Consider the following 22,440-nt stretch of genomic DNA (forward strand, 5'->3'; position numbering starts at 1 on the left):
TGAGACAAATTTTATTAAAATTATTTGTACTATAATATATATATATATATATATATATATATATATATATATATATATATATATATATATATATATATATATATATATATATATATTAGTTTCAATTAGAGTAAATATGAAATTTGTACTAAAAAGTGTGATTTTTATCCATTTCAATTGAAGGAAAAAAAAACAGAATTATTTATCTATTAGTATTTTGTTGTGGTTGTAATGGTGTCTCGTTGTGGCTGTAACAGTATCGGCTGCTTACTATTTTGTCGCGACCATTTTGTGGATCCTTTTTTAAAGATGACACACATTCTACCCCTTGATAATTTTGGGATATTTGTCTAACTAATTAACCACAATTAACTTGTAACCAACTTTCTCGGTCTTGCTTCCGTATTTGTATCCCTTGTTCCCTCCTTAGACATATCTTATGCCTTGGTTTAGAGGTTTAATAAAATGTTTGCTGTTTCAAAAAAAAAAAAAAAAAAATCTCCAAATTATCAAAGGATAAATTAGAAAAAACCATTTTTAAAACCTTGATCTCCCTAATTATGCTATCTTGATATTTGGTTTACCATAAATTTGATTATATGTCATTTTCTACCGACAACTTATTATATTTTTATGTGTGAACAATATATAAACCGTTGAAATAAAACTTCAGAATTCTTAATTTTTTGTATAAGTTTTTGCCTAATTTCCATTCCTTCTTTTTCATGAAATGTATGCATCCAACAGTGATGTTTATCGAATATATTTCTTTGTGACTTGTATCCCACGTCACATCCTAACCTTCTTTTGTTTTTTTTCCTTGTTTGTTTGTTTCAGCAATAGTTTTATAATCTTCTGCCTATCTCATTTTCCTTTAATTTTAAAATGGAAATGTAAATCCAAAGAAAAACAATGTGAAAGACCAAAGAAAAATAACCTCTTAATTGCAATTCTTGCAATAGATGAACAGTAGAAATTGACATTATTGTTATTGAAAGGGAATAAGTGGCCAAGATCCAAACAAAAATACAATACCAGAAATTTCAAATTTCCTCTCAGAAAGAGAGATGTATGCACACAGCTCTCATGTTCGTTTTTACCTTACTATGTTTCTGTTAAGAGTTTCACGAATGTGAGATGGTCTGAACACGAGTTTATAAATCGAGACACTTTTCACCTTATAAGTTGGTTTTGTATGATTGAGTTAGACTAATGTTAATAATATGAAATGGAACCAACCAAAAGATGTAAAATACATTGAGGATAGATGCTTCAACTACATAGCTAATTGCAGATAAAGCGTAGCTAAGAATTTCAGCTTGGCCTCATACAATATATTGCATATCACACTATACAAACATAAGTTCAATGCAAGGAAAAGCTCTTTGGGCATAGGATCCTTCATTTTCTTAAGATATGCCTAAGAGGCTAAGAACATTAAAGGCACAAACTAATATATAGTTGATACAGAAACACAAATTTCTGTTAGAATTATAACTAGTAGACAGTTAATACAGTAATTGATGATTGATTAATTCATGTTGTTGTTAAAAAAAATCAGACGTGTCCACTCTATGCATCATTTCTTCACTCAAAATTACAAATTACAGACCTATAATTAAAGACCACGGCTGATTAGTGAGGCTGCTTAATCCTATGATCTAAGGTAGTATGAACCTAAAAATAATTTCACTGTCTCAGCTAGGACATACATTCCTAGTCTACCACCATAATCTGCATTAGTCTACCAAAATAAAACTAACTTTAATATAACATCATCATCATCATCATATCTTTATTTTACACAAGAAACAAGATATAAGATAATAAGAATGAACACCATATGTATGCAATGCATTATTATTAAAAAAAAGATGCATAATGGATCATTGGATGAAGCAAAATCTCACCATGTGACAAATCCACGAATAATCTTCCCCTGCTCTAACATGACATTGCCAAGCAGAGAATCAAGGATAAGGTCTACAAAAAGTTGTAGAGACATTTTATTTTCATTAACAACTAAACCAACATTTTATTGTTATTTACATACTCCAATGATATGGGCACACTTAGCACCTAATCTAGATTCTAGGAGAAATATGAACCTGCAATGGATTTTTCATGACAGTGGTGAATTCTTGTTTTTCGGACAAATCGACGTGTCCCCCCTCCGGAAGCTTCCAATCAAAATTCCAAACCAAATTAGCCACAAAATATTCCAAATGAAGCAAAGCTAAATTATATCCAGGACAAATTCTCCTCCCAGCACCAAATGGCATCATCTTTATCTCTTTACTCCCTGTAATATCAAATGTTTCCTCCTTCAAAAACCTCTCTGGCTTAAACTCCATTGGATCCTCCCAAACATGAGGATCCCACCCCATCTCAGCCACCATAAAATTCACTGTCCCGTTTTTAGGCACCAAATAACCATCCAAAACAACATCCTCAGTCACCGCGTGTGGCAACACAAAATGCCCCGGTGGATGACGCCTCAACCCTTCCAAAATCACACACTTAAGATACGGAAACTTATGCAAGTCTTCCTCTTTCACTTCCTTCTTTTCTCCACTATCATCGTCACCCATCACATCTCTAATCTCATCCACAATCTTCCTCTGCACGTCCGGGTGTTTCACCAAATTCGCCATAATCCACTGCAAAGCAGTGGAAGTAGTATCCGTCCCACCAGTCAAAAACTCGGAACAAAGAGTAACCATTTCATCTTCACTCAGCTTACGTTTCTCCTCAGGCAACTCCAACTCCAAAAGAGTATCCACATATGAAACAACACTCTTAACATTGTTCAATCCACTCTCTTTGACTTGCTTCCTCGCTCTTATCAACGGAAGCAAAACATCCTCTTGATCCTTACGCAATTTCAAAAACTCCTCCCATCGTTTCCGCAAGAAAATCCTGGTAACTCTAGGCCAGAAATTCAAAATATTGAATCTGCTAATACCCAACAAATGATTCCTTTGTACACGCAAGATGTCACTGAGTATCTCATCATTAACTCTTTCACCAAACAACATGAAAACTAATAAACAGAACATCGCATAATGAAAGTGAGAAATAACCGTAACAGAATCTGAAGATTCTGATCCCGAAGCAGATTTGAGACGGTTGATGAGAGTTTCCAAGACCCAGTTGCGAATTTCAGAGAAAGATTTGATTTTGGAAGGATGAAGCATCTCTGAAGCGAGGTTACGACGGAGGGTACGCCATGTAGGACCGTATGAAGCAGCACTGATGTTATGTTGGTTGCTGGTATTAATTTTGCCGGTGGGAAGAGCTTTGGGACGATCGGAGAAAACAGAGGAGTTTTGAATGAGAGCATGATGAGCAATGGAATGGTCGGCGATGAAAATTGCAGGTCGAGAACCGATTCTAAGAGTGATGATAGGACCATATTTGGTGTGAAGGGTTTTGAGAAATGGTTCGAGTTGGGAGGAGAATGATTTTCGAAACCATGATAGGGTTGTGAGTATTGGTATGTGTGGTGGGCCAGGAGGGAGGGTTACGGTGGTTTTTGTGGTGGTTCTGGTGGAGAAGATAGCTCTGATGAGGAAGATGATGCAGAAAGAGACAATTGCTATGAACCATGATGATTCCATTATTACTACGTAACTCAAAGAGAGTGTTTGTGAAACTTTACTCTGTTACGAGGATAGTGTGTGTGTGTGTGTGTGTCACATATAAAACAGTGTGTGTGATGAAAAATAGGATACGGATGTGGGGTGCAAGGTTGACATGACATGTTCAATTTGAGATAGATAGATTAGAGAACAAGATAACAAAAATTGAACTTTTCCGTCTTGTAAAAAAAAATTGAACTTTTCTCATTTCACTAAATTATAGGACGATATTTTGTTTTTTTGTCTAGAATACTAAGACTTTTTTAATATTAAAACATTTTCTAAGATACTCAAGAGAAATTATCACACCGATGAATAAAATGAATCAATCATCTCCTTGTGAGCCTAGCTCAGTTGGTAGGACATTACATTATATATGCAGGGTGTCGGGATTCGAACCTCGGCCATCCCACTTATCCACCTTAGGGTGAAATTTCTAGCCACTAAGAGACTTGACAAAAAAAACAAATAATCAACCATAACTCAATTCTCGGGTGCATCCGTATATTGATCAGAAAAATCAATAAACATGAATATTAATGCATATTGTATTTTTGGTTCAAAATTTTGTGAGTGAGGAAGGAGTGTCGCCGCGGTCGGCATGAGTGACACACAGTCACAGTGAAGCAGCATGCACGGTACTGTGGCGCAGTAATGCAGGAGGAGGGCTGCCACTTGGAGATGATGCATAGTTGAGAATGAGAGGAATATGACGCGATTGAGAACTGCAACAAACATAACAGGTATGGGTGAAAGAGAAGAGGGCGGAGGACGAGGTTTGATTACAGATAGACGGAGGAGCTGCTAATGTAGCACAGGGCACATCATACTTTTAGATCAAAATAGAGATCCACAATCAGCAACCATCTCATTTGCGTGGTTTCAACGAAGTTGTTGTCGGTGCCAAGTAGCAATTTCTTATTAGTATTTTACTGTGATTTTTCATTCAAAGTCATTGTCACGAATTCTTAAAAAGGACAAAATGACAATAACCATTTAAAACTAACACACGTAAGTGAAAAAGTTGGTGTTTGAATCCGATCACGACATAAGAATATTGACACCGTAAGAATAAACACCATTGATAACTGATATGGCTGAAACTGAAAGAGAAAGAAAATCTAGGATACTGATGTGTAATTTACTTCTATGAGTGATTTGAAAAAATGACAAAGACAATTCAACAACCTTACATGTCATAAAAATATGGAAGATTGAAAATGTTCATTTAGATTTAAATCTTAGTTCTAAAGGAAGGTTACAATTCTGTTCGTGTTGGAGTCATTGACATCGCGGGAAATTATAGCCAAGCTGATACTTACACACACACACACCAGTACTTTAATCAGTATTACAAATTTCTACCATCAAACATAAAACTCCTCCACAACAGAAAATATCACACAGTATCATCACACACCATTATACATCAATTTTATTTTTCTCCACCTTCATAAAAAAATATTATACAACATCCTTCACATGATCAACTTTGTAGAATTCCATATGTATGCCTTCCATTAAGATTACTAAACTGTGCAAACATTGCAGTTCCAGAATGGTCATCAATAGCTTGAACTTCAGCAGGATTATTATTAGTATTATTAGTGTTAATATTAACTTCTTGATGAGCAACTGGGCGGTGTCATCAGTAGTAGTGGGAGGTGCAGGTGCAGTAGGAACAACAGCAGCAGAAGCAGAAGCTTTAATCTCATTCTCATCTTTAACTTTTCCTGTATATTGTGGTTAACTTAACACCTGATTCCTGATAAAAATACATGTATTTTAAGCTTTTTGTAATTATATATGTACAATAGTTTATGTTTTATTTTAAAACTGAGATATTGTGTTCGAACCCGACCCGACCCTACATATAAAATGCAATATCCCTACCAATTGAATTATGCTGGTAGAGACTATTTAAAATTTATCATAACATTACCTTACATTAAATTTTATTTATAAAGTATTATTACCGAACAAAACTCGGGTTACCGGAGTGTTCAACCATGTAAAAATGCCAAAAGAAAAATAATTTTCTCTTCTTTGCTAACTACTCTACACGGCCAAACCTTTGAGTACCACTTAAGAAAGCACAACTATATATAACATAACATTAAGATAGCTCTCAATCAAGATTTAATTTGTATAATATCCTCACATAAAGGTAGAGAAAGAATTAATGATGGATAATCTTAGGAAAACACTTGGGAGTTTTGCAATGGTAGCATTAGTCTTTGTTGGTTTTATTTTCATTTATAATTGGTCCTTCTTATCTTTCTCCACTCAATTACTTCTATCTCACAATCAGCCACTCTGTCAGCACCAATCAAACATGGTATGCTCAATTACTTCCATCTTCCTTTTGTTAATATATAAAGAATATTATTATATTCATGTATAAACATATTCAATAAATTTGATCCCCAATTTAAATATTATTACTTGACTATACTTTTGAAGTTCAATTGGTTTGTGAGATTAAGAATTGATTTTTTTTTTTTTGACTTGATTCAAATTTTCAATAATTTTTTCATTTTATTTTTTATTATTAATGTAGAGCTCAATTATTAATGAAGCATATGGAGATGATATTGACACAGCTTTGGCCAAAGCTTCAAAGGGAAAAAACAAAACCGTGATAATAATTGCTATAGTAAATAAGGCTTATGTAGAACAAGATGTAAAGGGTGATGCAATCACCATGTTTGATCTATTTTTAAGCAGCTTTTGGCTTGGAGAAGGAACAAGGTCTTTGATTGATAATCTTCTCGTTGTAGCCGTTGATCAAACGTCCTACGATCGATGCGAGTTTTTGCGGTTGAATTGCTTTAAATTGGAAACTGATGGTGTTGATTTTGGAGGTGAAAAACTCTACATGTCTCAAGAGTTCATCAAGATGATGTGGAGAAGGACTTTTTTTCTTTTGGAAGTTCTAAAACGCGGTTACAACTTCATTTTCACGGTATATAGTTTAATTAAATTATTTATTCAAAAAATTAAACATTTTATTTTTCAATGCATTGACTTTACACAATTTTACAAAAACTTACTATTTAATTTCTATATCCAACATCACATTTAACTTATTTTAATTAACTTAGTTTAATTAGCACATTTGATATTCCCATTTCATCAAACCGAGTTTAACAATACCTTAAATAATTTCCATAAAAAAAAAAATACCTTAAATAATTGTGAAAAATACTTCTTATCAATTATCTAAATTTTAAGATCAATTTTGTTATGAAGCAAGTAAATTTTGTTGTTCCCTAACAAGGGCATCAATTTTATACACTATTCGTCATCAAATTGTTGATTTAATGTCGTAATGTATTTTTTTATTAAATAGTCTAGTGGCTAGAAAGTTTATCTTTAAAGTGAATTAGTGAAGTGTCCGGGATTTGATCAAAAATGTGATGTTTTCTTGTAGTGTGAATTTCAATCCCTACATATAAAATACGATATCTCTGTCAACTGAGTTAAGCTCATGGGTACTATATTCTTCCTACATGATGAATAAAATGATATAACACTATTTTTATAAGGGGGAAAAAAAAAAAACTTACCTATAGTCGAGTTTTTTTTCTTATTTAATTTTGAAACACGTGCAGGTAACGTAAAATAGAAAACGTGCAATACATCACGGATATGTGCACATGTTATAGAAACTTATAAAATCATTCATTCATCAATATAATGTGTCATGAAACATGAAAAGAAACAGATGTCATGTTTCTATTGTAACACATTGTTCATCCTTAATTGGAGGACGATTAATTTCTCTTTTTTATTGATCGATTGACTTAATTATTTATAGTCTGACTTTTCATCTATATATGTGCAAATTGTCTTGGTTCGTACGTGCATGTGTATGAATGAAGATTTTTTTTTGGGTCATGTTAACATGTGCATAAAAGGCACATGTTAAGGTTCTAAATATAGAAAATTACATTTATTGTTAGAAAAAAATTTAATGCTTAAGAAGTTAAATGCACATATTCCAATATATTATTTTTACTTTTGTTTCCTTAACATGTGCCTTTGGTGCACATGTTAACATTTTCCTTTTTTTTTTTGACGGATGTGTATGAATGAAGATGGAATATATAGAATATGAGATATTCTTATATTCTATATATATGAGATATTCTTAGATGGATATGAGATATTCTTAGATGGTCACGTGACTAAATAAATTGTATTTGGTTATACTTATAGAAAGTAAAATAAGTATTTAAAAAAATAATTAAATAATATTTATTTTTTAAATTATTAAATGATATATTAGTTTTTGTGAGTGTGATCAAATGCAATTTATTTGATCACGTGACCATTTAAGAATATTTAATAGACTATAGTCGTTAGCAAAACAAGAAAAATTATAGAGCTCGGTAAAATTTTATGTGTGATATAATATATAAATAGTTTAATAAGCAAAATAATGTGACATTTGGTGGGTCCAACATTTTACACTTTTAAGATATTGAATATACGCATTTCAAAACAACTTTTAAGATATTGAATATCCGTATTTCTAGTGCTTTACATAAAATATTCAAGTTATTATATATTTTGACTGGCATGATTCCATTTTTTAATGTTCCTAATACATTACCACACATTAAATTTTGTAGGACACTGATATAATGTGGTTAAGAAATCCATTTGAAAGGTTAAGCAAAGACAAATCTGAAGACCTACAAATAAGCACAGACATATACCTTGGTGATCCTTGGTCAGAAAAACATCTAATCAATACCGGTTTTTTCTTTGTGAGGTCAAACAAAAAAACCATATCCTTGTTTGAAACATGGTATGGTAAGAAAGACAATTCCACAGGAAAAAAGGAACAAGATGTGCTTATTGACCTTATTGGAGGTGGTATATTTGGACATTTGGGTCTTAAGGTTAGGTTCTTAGATACCCTCTATTTTAGTGGATTTTGCCAAGATAGTAAAGATTTCAAGTTAGTAACAATTATTCATGCTAATTGTTGTCGAAGTATCACTGCAAAGGTAGCTGATTTGAAAGCAACACTTCATGATTGGAAGAAATTTAGGAAGTTAGAGGGTAATTCTACATTGAATGTCAATTGGTCAAGTCATGAATGGTGTTGGATGTCTTGGGGAAGACCTAATAGAACAAGGGGTTAATCATCATAATGATATAGTTGTTCATTAATTAGTTGAATAATTATATTTGCATATGCAATTTCATTTTGTGTACTCTATCTAAAATAGACATTTGGTGGATTAAAAGGGAACATTTGAGCTTGTGAAACTTCTACATAGAGAGATTAATAAATTAAGAGAGGAATTATATATATTGCATGTTTTTAAGATTTGTGTGTGTTTTTTTTTTTTGGTCAAGAGATTTGTGTGTTTATATTCAATTAAAATTGAAGTATATGACAATGGTATTAGTTTTCTGTGTTAATTATCAGCATCGATTATTTGAGCTTTAATAAGCATATATGGTTTTAAATTATCTCGTGTACTCGTTTAATAATTCATATATTGTAATATAAGATCTATTAGTATATCTTTAAATAAGAAGAATTTTAAAAAATATTTTAAACAAAATATAAATTATAAATTATGCAGATATCTTAATAATATCTTATTTTATATAAAAAAATATATTTAAATTTAAAATCTTTAAAAATAACGGATTATGATAGTATGCTAGAGGTCCTGGATTCAATCTTCAACTTCATTGTAAACAAAAAAAAAAGTCTTTAAAAATATATTTAGACATATTATTCTCAGCACTCTTCGTTGACTAAATATTATTTTGTGCATTTTTATTAAAAGGCAATAGGAAAAAGCTTAACGTAAAAAGTAAAAATATCTCAACTATGTTTGCACCATTTTACTCACCCCACACAAACAATTAACTCTCAAATGAATTAAAAAGAGAATAAAGATACAAGAAAACTTGGGTGACTTTAATCACACTTCAATATATTTTGTGCTTTAATATGAGCATCAAATTATTAAAAAAAAATGCTAACTAGTGCCCTGGGGCACTAGTTAAAGAAACTAAATATATTGCACTCAAGAATTAAACTCGAGTTGAATTCAGTTGAAAAGATAAATTGTTTGAGAGAACTCGAATTAAATTCTTGGATGGAATAATTTTTTGGCCAAAAATTACTGATTCGAACAAATTTATGTTATACAATATTTGGTGGATAAAAAAATATTTTGGTATTTTGTGTTGTACGACTCTTGGTATGTTGCGTTGCAAATATAGGGCAACAATAAAAATTGTCCAGAAATCAAGTCAAGGTCAGTTTAGTCAACAATTTTAATGGATCAGCAAAGCAATCTTAAAAACAATTCCACTCTTAATTTTATTTTATTTTTAGTACAAAAGGCCTTCCACTCTTAATTTATTTTTATTTTTTTTAGTGCAAAAGGCCTTCCACTCTTAATTTATTAATCCAATTTTACAGTGAAGGTAAAGGTCCCCCAAATGTCTATTTTATATATAATACACAAAATGAAAATACATATGTAACTGGGCATTTTGTTGTCCGTTTACCATTTATTCAAGTGTAATTATCCTACGCATATATATAAGAAAGTAAATAAATACTCAGTCCATATGTAAATATTATTATTCAACTAAAATAAACTATATATAATAATGATAATATTTGTAACCATATATATAAGTATTTTTCTTTTCTATCAAGTCATTACCATGACTGCATACACGACTCATGACTTGTCCAATGAATATTTGTTGTAGCATTAACCTCTAAGCTCTTAAATTTCTTCCAATCATAAAGAGTCATCTTTAAATCATCTATCTTTGCAGTGATGCTTCGACAACAATTTGCATGAACAGTGGTTACTGCCCTAAAATCTTTACTATCTTGACAAAATCCACTAAAATAGAGGGTATCCAAAAACCTAACCTTGAGTCCTAAATGTCCAATTATACCACTTTTAATGAGGTCAAGAAGAACATCTTGCTCTTTTTTTCCAGTTGAATTGTCTTTTTATCCATACCATGTTTCGAACAAAGTTATGGTCTTGTTGTTCGATCTTATGAAGAAAAATCCAGTATTGATTGGTTGTTTTTGTAACCAAGGATCACCAAGGTATTTGTCTGTGCTGATTTGAAGATCTTCAGTCTCATTCTTACTCAACCTTTTAAATGGATTTCTTAACCACATTACATCAGTGTCCTACAAAAGAATGAAGTGATGCAAGTAAATATATATAGTGAAAATGCAATTACAAGTGAGAGTGTCTACAAGTCCTAGCTCAACTGAAAAATAAACATTAGTTACAATATTGTTTAGAATAATGTATCTAGCGAAAAATATTTTCACGACATGAGGTTGCAACTAGTTATTGCCTTTTTTATTTTTGTTTACAACAGAGCAGATGATCGAACCTATGATCTCTTGTATACTATCTAAATTTCTAACCACTAAACCAAACTTAATGGTTTAGTTATTGCCTTATCGACTTATTATCACAAATACATTTATGATTTAAGTCTAAAGTTAAGAGCAAAGCGGTTTAGAGAATTCAAATGGAACCCGAATTAAAAAGAATTCAGATAAAATACAGATTAAGTTAGGTGACTAGATTGACCAGATCACACAAATTCGTAAACACGAATTACAGATTAAAACAGTTATATGACTAACATTAGTTCACCACGAATCTACATAGTTAAAATCTCAAAATAGCGTAACCAAGTTTTTTTTTTCACAAAATTAAGAAAAAGAAGTGAGAGTATTTGATAAAAATCTCAATTACTTCACAAATTCTTAAACGTGATGTGATGGCATTTATACGGTAGTCAAAATAATTTCATAGTGTGGCAAAAAACTTGATTATTTATTTTGACACGCTAGGAAATTAATCTCATCTTGGATGCTTAATCACATGCAAGGTTTTTTGCCACTCTCTAAAAACGTGTTATCTAGAAATTGAGTTGTAGTCTTCTCCAATCACAAATTTAGATTGTGGAATTAATTGAGTCACACATTTCTCCACACCCATTAGGTTAAAGATCATTCTTTAATTTGAGTATGCTTTATTTGTTAATCTACACATAAATATCTAATAATGTTGAAGAGGAAAAAAGCATATATAAAAGTATATAAATTAATTATATAGATACATATTTTTTGCCATATACTACAAAGTATGCAACTTCAACATTTTTTATTTATTTATTAATCATCTGGTTTTTAGGGGAATGAGCATAAGTAATCAAGAGTTCAGCCGTAAGATTAAGAAAGTATGACCAATTGTTTTCACTAGGAATCAAATTTGGATTCTCCTGAACGATTCATCTAATTAGAAGGAACTTATTAACCACTTGAGCTCAATGTCTTGGTTTACAACTTGAACATTCTTTTATTGGCTTTCACCACCAGTTTAATCTGATTCGGGGGGGTCAGTTCTGGCATCAAGTGGTTTCAGCCCCCTTCCGATTGCAGTTGCGGGGATCAAACCATGGTTCTCCCTACCAAGTTCAGCGCCAATCACCACTGAACCGACTAACTATTGGTACAGCTTGAACATTTTGATAAACAACTTTTTGACTTTGAATAATTAAACGGTATTTATAATTTATGGCATTGATCTGTACCAAAAAAAAATTATGGCATTGATTGATAGAAATTAGGAAAAAAATAAGTACTATATAAATGTTTTATTTCTTTCAAGTTTTGACTTTTGACTAACCTTTTCTAATTATGTAATGTAATTAATGTTTAAGAAAATAGGATTTTTTTTAATACTGCTATGATGCATTTCAACATGAGAAAGAGACACTAACATCTAAAACCAAATGAAAACTGACTTACCGTGAAAATGAAGTTGTAGCCACGTTTTAGAACTTCCAAGAGAAAATAAGTCGTCCTCCACATCATCTTAATGAAATCTTGAGACATGTAAAATTTTTCACCTCCAAAATCAACACCATTTGTTTCCAATCTATAGCAATTCAACCGCAAAAATTTGCATCGATCGTAGGCCGTTCGATCAACGGCTACAATGAGAAGGTTATCAATCAAAGATCTTGTTCTTTTTCCAAGCCAAAAGCTACTTAAAAATAAATCAAACATGGTGATTGCATCACCCTCTACATCTTGTTCTACATAAGCCTTATTTACTATAGCAATTATCAAGGTTTTGTTTTTTCCCTTTGAAGCTTTTGCCAAAGCTAGCTCTTTCAAGATCATCTCCATATGTTTCATTACCATTGGTACTCTACATTAATAATAAAGAAAAAAGTATAATTATTGAAAAATTCAATCAAGTCATATAAGAATATGTACATTGTTTTGAAGCAAAAAAAATTAAGAAATAATTATTTTTTATAGATGATTTGAACGTACCATGTTTGATTGGTGTTGGCAGAGTAATTGGTTATGTGATAGAAGTAATTGAGAGGATAAAGATGAGAAGAAAGACCAGTGGTAAATGAATGTAAGACCAACAAAGAGTAATGCTACCATTGTAAAACTCCCAAGTGTTTTCTTAGGATTATCCATCATTAATAATTATTTCTGAACCTTTTTGTGATTTGTGAAGATATACAAATTAAATCAAGATTGAGAGATATGTGTATTATGAATCACAAAACGGATGAGTTGGTTGATTTCAATAAAATAATTTTTAAGTAAATTACACTTTCCTCTATTGAGTGATACGATTAAATTAGATTGTCATAGTATCAATGTATCATCCCAAACAATAGGGACCATTTAACCCTAATATTAAAGGATTAGAATCAAATGAAACCAAAATGTCAAAATTAATTTGACACCAAATCTCATGTCTTTATTTTATTTAATCCAATGGCTTAAAATAATCACTAAAATAATTAACACTATCAAATATTATTTGATCTGTCTCCCAAATCTTTTCCATAATAACAGATTTTGTACCTAAATAAAAAAAAAAACATTTATCACAATCCTTCGTGCCCTTTACCTTCTTCTGTTGCTAAATTCTTTAGACACATGACATATCCATGGCTGCAAGGATTTTTCTCAATAGTTCTCAATACTTGGATAAACAACTTATACGAATGCTTATAGTATTAAAGTTTTTAATACTAGACTTTATGTCATAATTACAATTTACAGCTCACAAGGGCCTCTGACCAATTTAAAATCTCCATTTCAGTTTATATTCTAAATTTATTTAATTGTTTACTCTAAGGGTTTGTTTGGTTCAACGGAGGGGAGGGGAGGGATTTTAATGAAGGGAAGGGGAAGAGAGGGGAGGTGAGGCGGAGTATTTTAATTAAATATATGTTTGGTTCAAAAGAGGAGAGGGGAGGGGAAGTGAGGTATTTTAATTAAATATATGTTTGGTTCACAAGGGGAGGGGATATATTTTAAAATTAATTTATTTTTTACCCTTAAAATCTTATACTCCCCTCTATTTTTACTAGTTTCACAGTTACTAATTCGATACATTATTTCTTCATCCACCCTTTCTCTCTCGGAGCTCATACTATAGCTTAATTTTCTCTTACGAGAAATCCGAACATAACAATAAACAATTATACATATAAGTTGAACTACAACTCTTTAGCGCAAATCAAATCATGTATTAAAAGTAATTTCTCCATCTTGACCATCCATCTAATTCACATAAACCTATAATATAATAATTTAACAAACCATCAATAATCCTATAAAAAATTAACACTTACTAATATGTTAAATCATATACACTGTTTCAAAAAATAAAAAGAATAAACCATATACACATAAGATACTTATACTACATATAAGTTTCAACGCATATACTATATATTACCTTTGTTATGTCATTAAAATTGACTTCAAAATGGGGTGAGGCACCAAAAGTAAAAAAAAATACAAAATAGGAGGACCAAAAAACTAATAGATCATATTCATTGATCTTTGAAAAAGCTTGACCTAGTTATTGCAGAGCTCTCTTTCTCTCCAAATCAAATCAATGGCACTTAATGCAATCAAGAGGTGCTCCAAATCTATGGCATTTCAATTTCATCAAGCAATCAAGCACTACCCCAAACCATCTCTCTCACTCTCTCTTTATCTTCCTTCTCAAACTTCTCCATCCACCAATCCCATTCCTTTTACTCCAAACCTATGACATTTCATCAAGCATTCAAGAGCTACTCCAAATCTATGGCATCTCATCAAGCATTCAAGCACTTCTCCAAACCATCTCTCTCACTGTCCTCTCTATCTTCCTTCTCAAACTTCTCCTCCAACTCAGGTATATCTAATTTCTTTTTCCCCCTTCGATTTTTTTCTTCTTCTTTTGGTGTGATTTATGATGAATATATCTTGACCCTACATATTTATGACTAATATTAGCAAAACAGAAAATGCACATAAACCGTTTGATAAAATGTTTAGATGAAATAAATGTTTGTGCACTGTAGAAACCCTTAAATTTTGTGAACAGTTACTGTTGTAGTCTGTCATGAGATGTTTGTCCTTACTTAAACCACAACAAGGAGCCTAGGAATTCACATGTAGTGTCCAAGTGTATCTCGAACTAAATTGTTCATGGGGGAAAATCATAACAGTATGCAAGATAATAATGAAAACCAAAAAACCAAATGGAATTCAATTATATGGGTTGAACTTGCAGCCCTTGCATTTCTTAGAAACTTAGCCTAACTTAGCCTATCCAGACACTGCTCATAAATTCACCATCGCGAGTTAGAAAACAGTTTATGAGAGAGTGAGTGAGAGAGAGAGAGAGAGTGCACCTAAACCTCCTTTCAGTAGCATTTCCACTGGCCAATACCTTTGCTCTAGCAGCCTGAGGGGATTCCTGTATCACAAATGAAATTTTAGTCCATTTTTATAACAGCGAACCTTTTGAGCATTATAGAGGACACAAGCAATCACATGCACTTGATAACACACTTCAAAAAGATCCAATAATTTTTTTTTGAACAAGAAAAGATCCAATAATTTAATATATCGTAATAATATTTATAAACTCAACGTCTTATCCAATTTTTTATAAATGTTTTCAATTGGGTTATCTTCTTTTGAAAGTGCCTGAAGGACATAGAAGCCTTGTTACATGCTTATAATGTAGTAGCATAACCTTTACACAGCATCAAGCTTTACAATTAAACACAAATATTTCACCTTAAAAGACATTCAAAATGTTTTTAATAGCTCTAGTGATGAAATGTTTCGAACAATTGATAACAAGAGAGCATTTCAGTTCCATTGCCTTTTTACCTTCTCGATCATTTGTCACAGAATAAATTTTATAATTTATTGTTTCATAAGAGAAACTGTCTTGAACTTAAGCCAACGTTTTAAAAAAATCAGACGAAAATTATATGTTGTGATTATAAGTATAGCTGAATGAGCTCATCACTAACAACGGATGGAGTAAGAACACCTAAATCTGTGAAAAGCAGAGTTAGATATTGAGGAGGAGTATAATCCCGGGCAGAGCATTCAACGTCAACCTTCAATGGATTAGGTACACCAAAATCAACTGGTCGTATGGCCGGCACCAAATCCTTTTGGTCCAGAGGGTAATGACGAGAAAACTGCAGAGTAACACAAACAGAACATGTAATTAGACAAGAGCAATTCCTATTTCGCAGAACGATGCAGGGATTCTAAAGTAACAACTGAAATATTAGATTGATAAGTGTAAGTGGTAGCTAGTGAAAAGTACCTTGTAGCTTTCGGCAGCCACATAGACTGGCTTATTCATACTCTTTGCAACCAATGCAATTTGGTATGTCCCCATCATGTTAATTATACCATTAAATCAATTCTAACCATGTCATTTTCTTGAGCAGTTTAAGACAATTAGTTCTTAATGGTATAGTTCTTAATGGTTTAGTTCTTAATGATTTAATTGTTTTGATTTACACAGGGCGCAAACGCGGAAAGAAAGATTCTGGTCTTCCAAAGGAGATTAATTGGAAGAACTCGGGGGTTTTAACCCCCGTCAAAGATCAAGGCAATACGGCCTACTGTCCGCTAATTGCAGGCGTGACTGCCATGGAGAGCTTGATAACAATTCAACGTCAACAGAGAGGTATCGAGATCGAGAAGCCGGTCCAACTATCGATGAAATATATTGTAGATTACTTCGCTGAAAGATATGGAAAGAAGGGTTTTCATGTTTCTAGACACGGTACACAAATGATGTTTGTCATGGACTTTTTGGAAGAAAAGGGGCTCCCTTTAGAAGAGGATTATCGTTTTGAGGGCTTTGATCGACGTGGGTCGGGCGTTTCTGAATGTAGGGCTATGAAGTACCACATTGACGACTACCGGTTCTTGGGGAAGCCAAACCAAGAACGAATTATGCAGCAATTAGTTAAGCAGCCCGTCGTTGCAGCTGTTGATGCATCTACATGGTACAGCAATGGCACTTGGAAGGACATAATCCAGAGACCAAAAGCTCCTGCACCAAAAACTTATTCCTTAACTCATGACATAGTGATCGTGGGGTACGGGAAAACCAAGAAGGGAATACCCTTTTGGGACGTTAGAGACTCCAATTTCACTGATCGTGGCATGAAGGGTTATCTGAAAATTCATAGAGGAAGTAATGCCTTTGGCATTGAACAAGAGATATATTACCCTATTATCACAAAAGCCTATTAGCTTTATTTGGTATTTGATTTGTAATTTGTTTTAGACTTGCGATTTCTGAGTTTGTTCTTTTCATTTGACATTGAACAGATCTATTATCATATTATTGAGTTTGTTTTATCATTTACCGAACCTCCATCATTTCCTGAATTTAATGCGAGGACTGTTCACAAAGGAAACAAAGTATCGCACACAGAAATAAGATAGCTAGCATTCATGTCATTTAAAACACCAAGCAACCAACAACACATGAACGAAACTTAATAGGCATCATCCTAACATACATATGAACACATGCCTCTTTTTAGGTTTTCAGAAATCATCATAGAAAAGTGCAGGATTAATAAAAACAGAACTGATTGTCTAAATTATCCCACAGAGAAACCGGTAGAATATTCTACTACATTTCAAGTACCTGTAGTTTAAGGAAGGACTCAGAGTTCTACTACATTTCAAATTTTTTGGCAGGGTCTGCAGCAAACAGGGTCTCGAGTAAATTTTTTGACGTAAAACAGCCATGTTTGAAATATAGGCATCTAAGTAATGTACAATGAATCCTCCCAAGGTGTGTTGATAAAAATATTCTAAAAGAATGTGTTTACCTCTTTCAACTCGTCTATTTTAGTGAAATGACGACCAAATGAAGTATATCGCATGCCATGAAGAAAAGGTGCAAGATAGACCTTGAGCTGCTTCTGCAAGTGAATCATAATCAGATGAAAACTATTTACTCGAGAGGTGTTTAAGTTACAGAAAAAGGGTGAGAAAAATAGAAAAGAAGGTCTGCATAATAATACTCTTGACCTAACAGCTTGAGCTTTCAACAAAATTGTTCATGGAAATAGCTTGAGCAATTAGATAAAGAGATATGAATGTTTGTATATTGCACTTCTATGATTCTAAAAAAAAATTATGTAAAAGTATTTAGAACAGCTTGTTTCAACCTTCCAAGTAAAAAGCTGACGAACAATTTCTGGACCACAAATAGCTTTTGCTTCCTCAATACTACATCCTTCATTTAACTTCTGCAAAGCTATTTTAATAGCCTGCAAAATAGTCAGAGATTCTAATATTATATAAGTAAAATGAAATAATTAACCATTTGAATTTAACTTGCTCAGACTCTAGTACTTGACATCAATGCTGACATCTATTGAAGTGGTATAGAGAAGACAAACCTTAACAGAACCTTCAACTTTTCCTTGAGTAACGTTCTTATGAAATGCAGTTTCTGTGAAACTTGAAAAGATTTGATGGTCCTTTTTAAATTCTTCCATGTTCAAATTAGACGTGACTTCTTCCATTAAAGATAAAATTTTGTACAGCATAATGTCCAAATATAAACAGGTGAATTCGCAAATCAATCTTTTTCTTCAATTAACCCAATAAAAAGAACAACCATATCATAATGCACATAAAATACCGGTTTTCCATTTCTGCTTTTCTATGCTCGAGTGAAGTTTTGACTTTTTTCACCAGAGGCTTCATTAAGCTTGTTTCTTCAATTCTACCAACAGATTTTTGCTGTTGGGATCTAGCTTCAGGCTGCCTTGGAATACAGGACAAGTTATTATTTTTAAAAGGCACTCTGTTTTCATAATTTGGTAATGATCTATTTGATGTAGACGTCGTTTCAACTTTCGAATATTTTCTAGCCCTGTCAAAATTATCTGGTCCAGTTGACAAATGTGTATCTGCCTTAGAGCATACTTTCTCCATAATTTTCGAACAACTGCCACTTTGAAGGCCAGCTCTTTCCTTTAAAATTAGTTTTGGCACTAATGTCTTGTTAGGAGGAAGATCTTCAAAACCTCTCTTCAATGGTTTGAAGCTGACTAAATTCCTTTTGACCTCCTTATCAGGAAATATCAGATGGTTTCTTGCGGGAGTTCCGAGTTCCAAAACTATCTTATGATCCCTAAACAACAACGGGTTGTAAATAACAGTGTAAGGCCTTATTACTATTAATATGAGGATAATGTATCAAAACACATTTTAATCTCCAATTACTAAACACTAACAACTTACAAGCAATACATCAAAATTCTTTTGTCAAGAAGATCATCCCAAGCCCTCTGCTCAATGCCCATATAATAATTTCCCTGAAGAAAGCCAAAGAATTCGAAATAATGAGACATAGCATGCATGATGCACAAAGAAGAAAAATCTAGAAATAGAATGGTATTCAACATAGGACACATGAAATTGTTGAAGTGAATACAAGAAGAAATTAATACAAGAAAAAACCTACTTGGGCAAGCATTTCCGGTGGTAAGCCTTGGGGCAGCGTCTACACATCGCAAATTGCAAATCATGAACGTTTCTATTTTCACCTTTTCTGCATAACGAACATATATGAAGAGGACAGACAAATGTTTTTTCGGTTGCAATGTTCTTCCTCATTGCCTCTTGTTTGGGGTCAGTGCCAGGGTAGAGTAGTCTTGCAACACATTTAGGATGGTAATAGTGACCACAATTTGCAGTAACACAAGGAAATACCTAAGAAACAAAAGAAATGTTTAAATACACATCAATTGCACAAACCAAGAGTGTGGGATTTATTAAAATATATTGTAAAGGAAGATTGGGATACAGCACTTACATTAACTTGAGTAATTGTGTAGCCAAGAGAATCACAAAATGAATCTCTGCCAGCCTCTATGGTTGCATGGAAGGATCTCAGACACCTTCCTTCACAACTGGATTATTAAACATAAATTTACAGTTAAGTAAACGAAGAGACAGGTTATTTACTTTTCAATGAAGGATGGTAAGAAAAGAACAATAATATGCATTTATGGTCAGAGACTAGTATACATACGGAAGTATTTCACCACCATTATCACAAATTGCACAAACAGTATCGTATCCAATATTTTGCTCTTCATCTACATTGAGTTCGCCTTCACCGTCAGATTTGTCATTCGCCTCCAACCCCTCCACCTCCTCCTCCTCCTCCTCCTTCTCCTCCTCCTCCACTTCCTCCTCCACCTCCTTCTCCTCATCCACCACCACCTCCTCCTTCTCCTCCTCCACCACCATCTCCTCCTCCTCCTCCACCACCATCTCCTCCTTCTCCTCCTCCTCCTCTTCATCTGATTCAACTATAAATTTTGTTTTCTTTGCAGTGTGAACATCCTGCTAATTAAGCAATATGATAATGAATAAGAAAGAACATGAAATATTACATACTAAAAAGGGGAAAATAATTATGCTCACCTCATCATGGAAGTCTTCATTTGAACATGTCTTTCCTATGAAATTAAGCAGATACTGTCCAATAAAATAAACAAAAATTAGTAAAAATATCAGTTACCATGAATTCTAATAAACTTGGCACACAGGTTCCATTTATTTTGCTAAAAAAATAAGGGACACAACAGCTCAAGAGAATTTGTACTTCATTTAATTATTAAGTTAGTCAAATTATTGGACAAAATGTAGCTCAAGGACATAATGAATGTGCTAGAGGCCACAACAATGAAGGCAGCACAAACTGGCGGCAATGAAGGTGGCTGTGGTTTTGAAATGGAAGCAAAGTCTCCTGGATCGGAGGCTCTAATACCAACTTGAATGGTCATTTGATGAGTTATAAATTTATAACTTATAAGTTACCGGCTCTAATACATAGACTATTGTACATGAATCCCAATAGATGTTAATAAGGAGAAAAGGAAATAAAATCTACACATTATCAAGAGGAGGAATGAATGAAATATTTTATCATAAAGTAGTGTTGTTTTCAACAAATACCATTTCAAGAAAAAGCAAAATGTAAATGAAAGATCTAGGGTAGAATCAAAGTATCAAGCCATAGTAACTCCTATGTATGCACTTCGATGAAATAATTACTTCAATTTTGCAAATAAGCTCTATGAAACTGATTTTGTATTAAGCAGGTTTGCACATTGCCTCGAAACTAGTCTTTCATGAGAAGACTAAGATATGGAGATTGACTGTGACTTCATCAACGAAAATATCTTTTCGGAGAAATTACCACCTTGTTAGTGAATTCTAATGATAAACTAGTAAACATCTTAACTAAAAATATGCTCATGTACCAAACTTGATGAATGTGACATATATGTATTTGCTTAGGGGGAGTATTTATATTTGATTTGGTTGATATCTTATACCATTAGAAAAAGAACTAGAATATTCACTTGATGCAAATCCAACTATATGAAGCTGAGATATTTTCTCTCAAGCAAATCCAAACATACATCCAAGTACAAAACAAAAACAGAATTATGAACCTTTGATTTTGTTAAATCAGTGTCCCTTTCTGTAGCCTCGTGAATCAATGCCATATGAATTCGAACATCATTCTCAGATGGTGGAATATCAAATGAGCTGCAAAACAGGCATTAACTTCATTAATTGAATTGGAATACGTGAATAAAAAAAATCTACGAAGGATTAAAAGTAAGTTCTCACCTAAATTCCTTCAGCAGTTTGACCAAAATAGATACTCTTGATTCCTCTGGATACCGTTTCACACAATGCAACCAATAAAAGTTTTATCATATAAAAGTTTCATTAGACATTCCTGCACAACATTTTCACTTCTTGGTAAGTTCTTAGAATGGAATGAAAGTGTAATTAGAATATGCATGAATGTAAAAGAATAAAAATATTCATTAGCACTACTAACCTTAAACAAATGGCTTCCCCTATGAGCATCAACAGCACTAAAAGGATCACCGAGAAAATAAATATCTGAGTCATTATAAACAGCCCTTACCAACTGAATTCGTTGTTTTTGTCCTCCACTTAAATTTATTCCCCTCTCCTCCACCATGGTTAAATCTCCATCACTCCATATGTTGATATCTTGGAGCAATGCACAACCATCCACAACTTTTTCATATAAGTCCTTATTCATTTGCTTCCCAAACAACATAATATCTCTTATAGTTCAAGATTGAATCCTTGGACAACATCACACTCACACAGACCCAAACTAAAAATTGCAATAAGAACTTACATATAATAGTATATAAAAGAAGCACAAAAGACTGAAAGAATAGATCACAGTAAAGCTTGGGGCATTTTGTTTCAAGAACAGACATCAAAAACTTATTGTGTAGTTATATGATCCAGAACTGCAGGTGTACTATTGCTAACAAAGCGCATAAATCAGCTTCACAAATAGTTTGACCCAAAAAC

General features: G+C 32.7%; 4 protein-coding genes and 1 pseudogene across 7 annotated transcripts; 1 reads left to right on the plus strand and 4 right to left on the minus strand.

The window, feature by feature from the left end:
- Positions 1–1,984: 1,984 nt before the first annotated feature.
- Positions 1,985–3,735, minus strand: LOC123909695 (cytochrome P450 89A2-like). Its single transcript, XM_045960570.1, has one exon. It carries the CDS (start codon positions 3,618–3,620, stop codon positions 2,085–2,087), a length of 1,536 nt encoding a protein of 511 aa, XP_045816526.1. The 5' UTR covers positions 3,621–3,735; the 3' UTR covers positions 1,985–2,084.
- Positions 3,736–5,800: 2,065 nt separating this feature from the next.
- Positions 5,801–8,951, plus strand: LOC123909731 (uncharacterized protein At1g28695-like). Its single transcript, XM_045960611.1, has 3 exons — positions 5,801–5,979; positions 6,202–6,606; positions 8,279–8,951. The coding sequence occupies exons 1-3, from the start codon at positions 5,824–5,826 to the stop codon at positions 8,795–8,797; spliced, it is 1,080 nt and encodes a 359-aa protein (XP_045816567.1). The 5' UTR covers positions 5,801–5,823; the 3' UTR covers positions 8,798–8,951.
- A 1,396-nt stretch (positions 8,952–10,347) lies between these two features.
- On the minus strand, positions 10,348–12,882 carry LOC123904523 (annotated as a pseudogene).
- A 1,417-nt stretch (positions 12,883–14,299) lies between these two features.
- LOC123907023 (protein ENHANCED DOWNY MILDEW 2-like) lies at positions 14,300–18,599 on the minus strand. Of its 4 annotated transcripts, none has more exons than XM_045957092.1 (6): positions 18,450–18,599; positions 18,216–18,317; positions 17,874–17,966; positions 16,125–16,208; positions 15,402–15,466; positions 14,300–14,976 (listed from the first exon to the last, which is right to left on the minus strand). In XM_045957092.1, exons 1-6 carry the CDS (start codon positions 18,597–18,599, stop codon positions 14,955–14,957), a joined length of 516 nt encoding a protein of 171 aa, XP_045813048.1. In that variant the 3' UTR covers positions 14,300–14,954. The 4 variants fall into 4 exon arrangements, with proteins under 4 accessions (XP_045813048.1, XP_045813044.1, XP_045813046.1 ...); XM_045957088.1 differs by having other exon boundaries at positions 16,035–16,208; XM_045957090.1 differs by lacking the exon at positions 16,125–16,208 and adding an exon at positions 17,687–17,742 and having other exon boundaries at positions 14,326–14,976.
- LOC123904524 (protein ENHANCED DOWNY MILDEW 2-like) lies at positions 18,550–22,156 on the minus strand. Its single transcript, XM_045954179.1, has 9 exons — positions 21,926–22,156; positions 21,744–21,754; positions 21,495–21,624; positions 20,491–20,544; positions 20,093–20,292; positions 19,874–19,970; positions 19,523–19,770; positions 19,300–19,373; positions 18,550–19,189 (listed from the first exon to the last, which is right to left on the minus strand). Exons 1-8 carry the CDS (start codon positions 22,154–22,156, stop codon positions 19,310–19,312), a joined length of 1,035 nt encoding a protein of 344 aa, XP_045810135.1. The 3' UTR covers positions 18,550–19,189; positions 19,300–19,309.
- Positions 22,157–22,440: the final 284 nt, after the last annotated feature.

Source organism: Trifolium pratense, linkage group LG2 (assembly GCF_020283565.1).
Source record: "Trifolium pratense cultivar HEN17-A07 linkage group LG2, ARS_RC_1.1, whole genome shotgun sequence".
Lineage (NCBI taxonomy): Eukaryota > Viridiplantae > Streptophyta > Magnoliopsida > Fabales > Fabaceae > Trifolium > Trifolium pratense.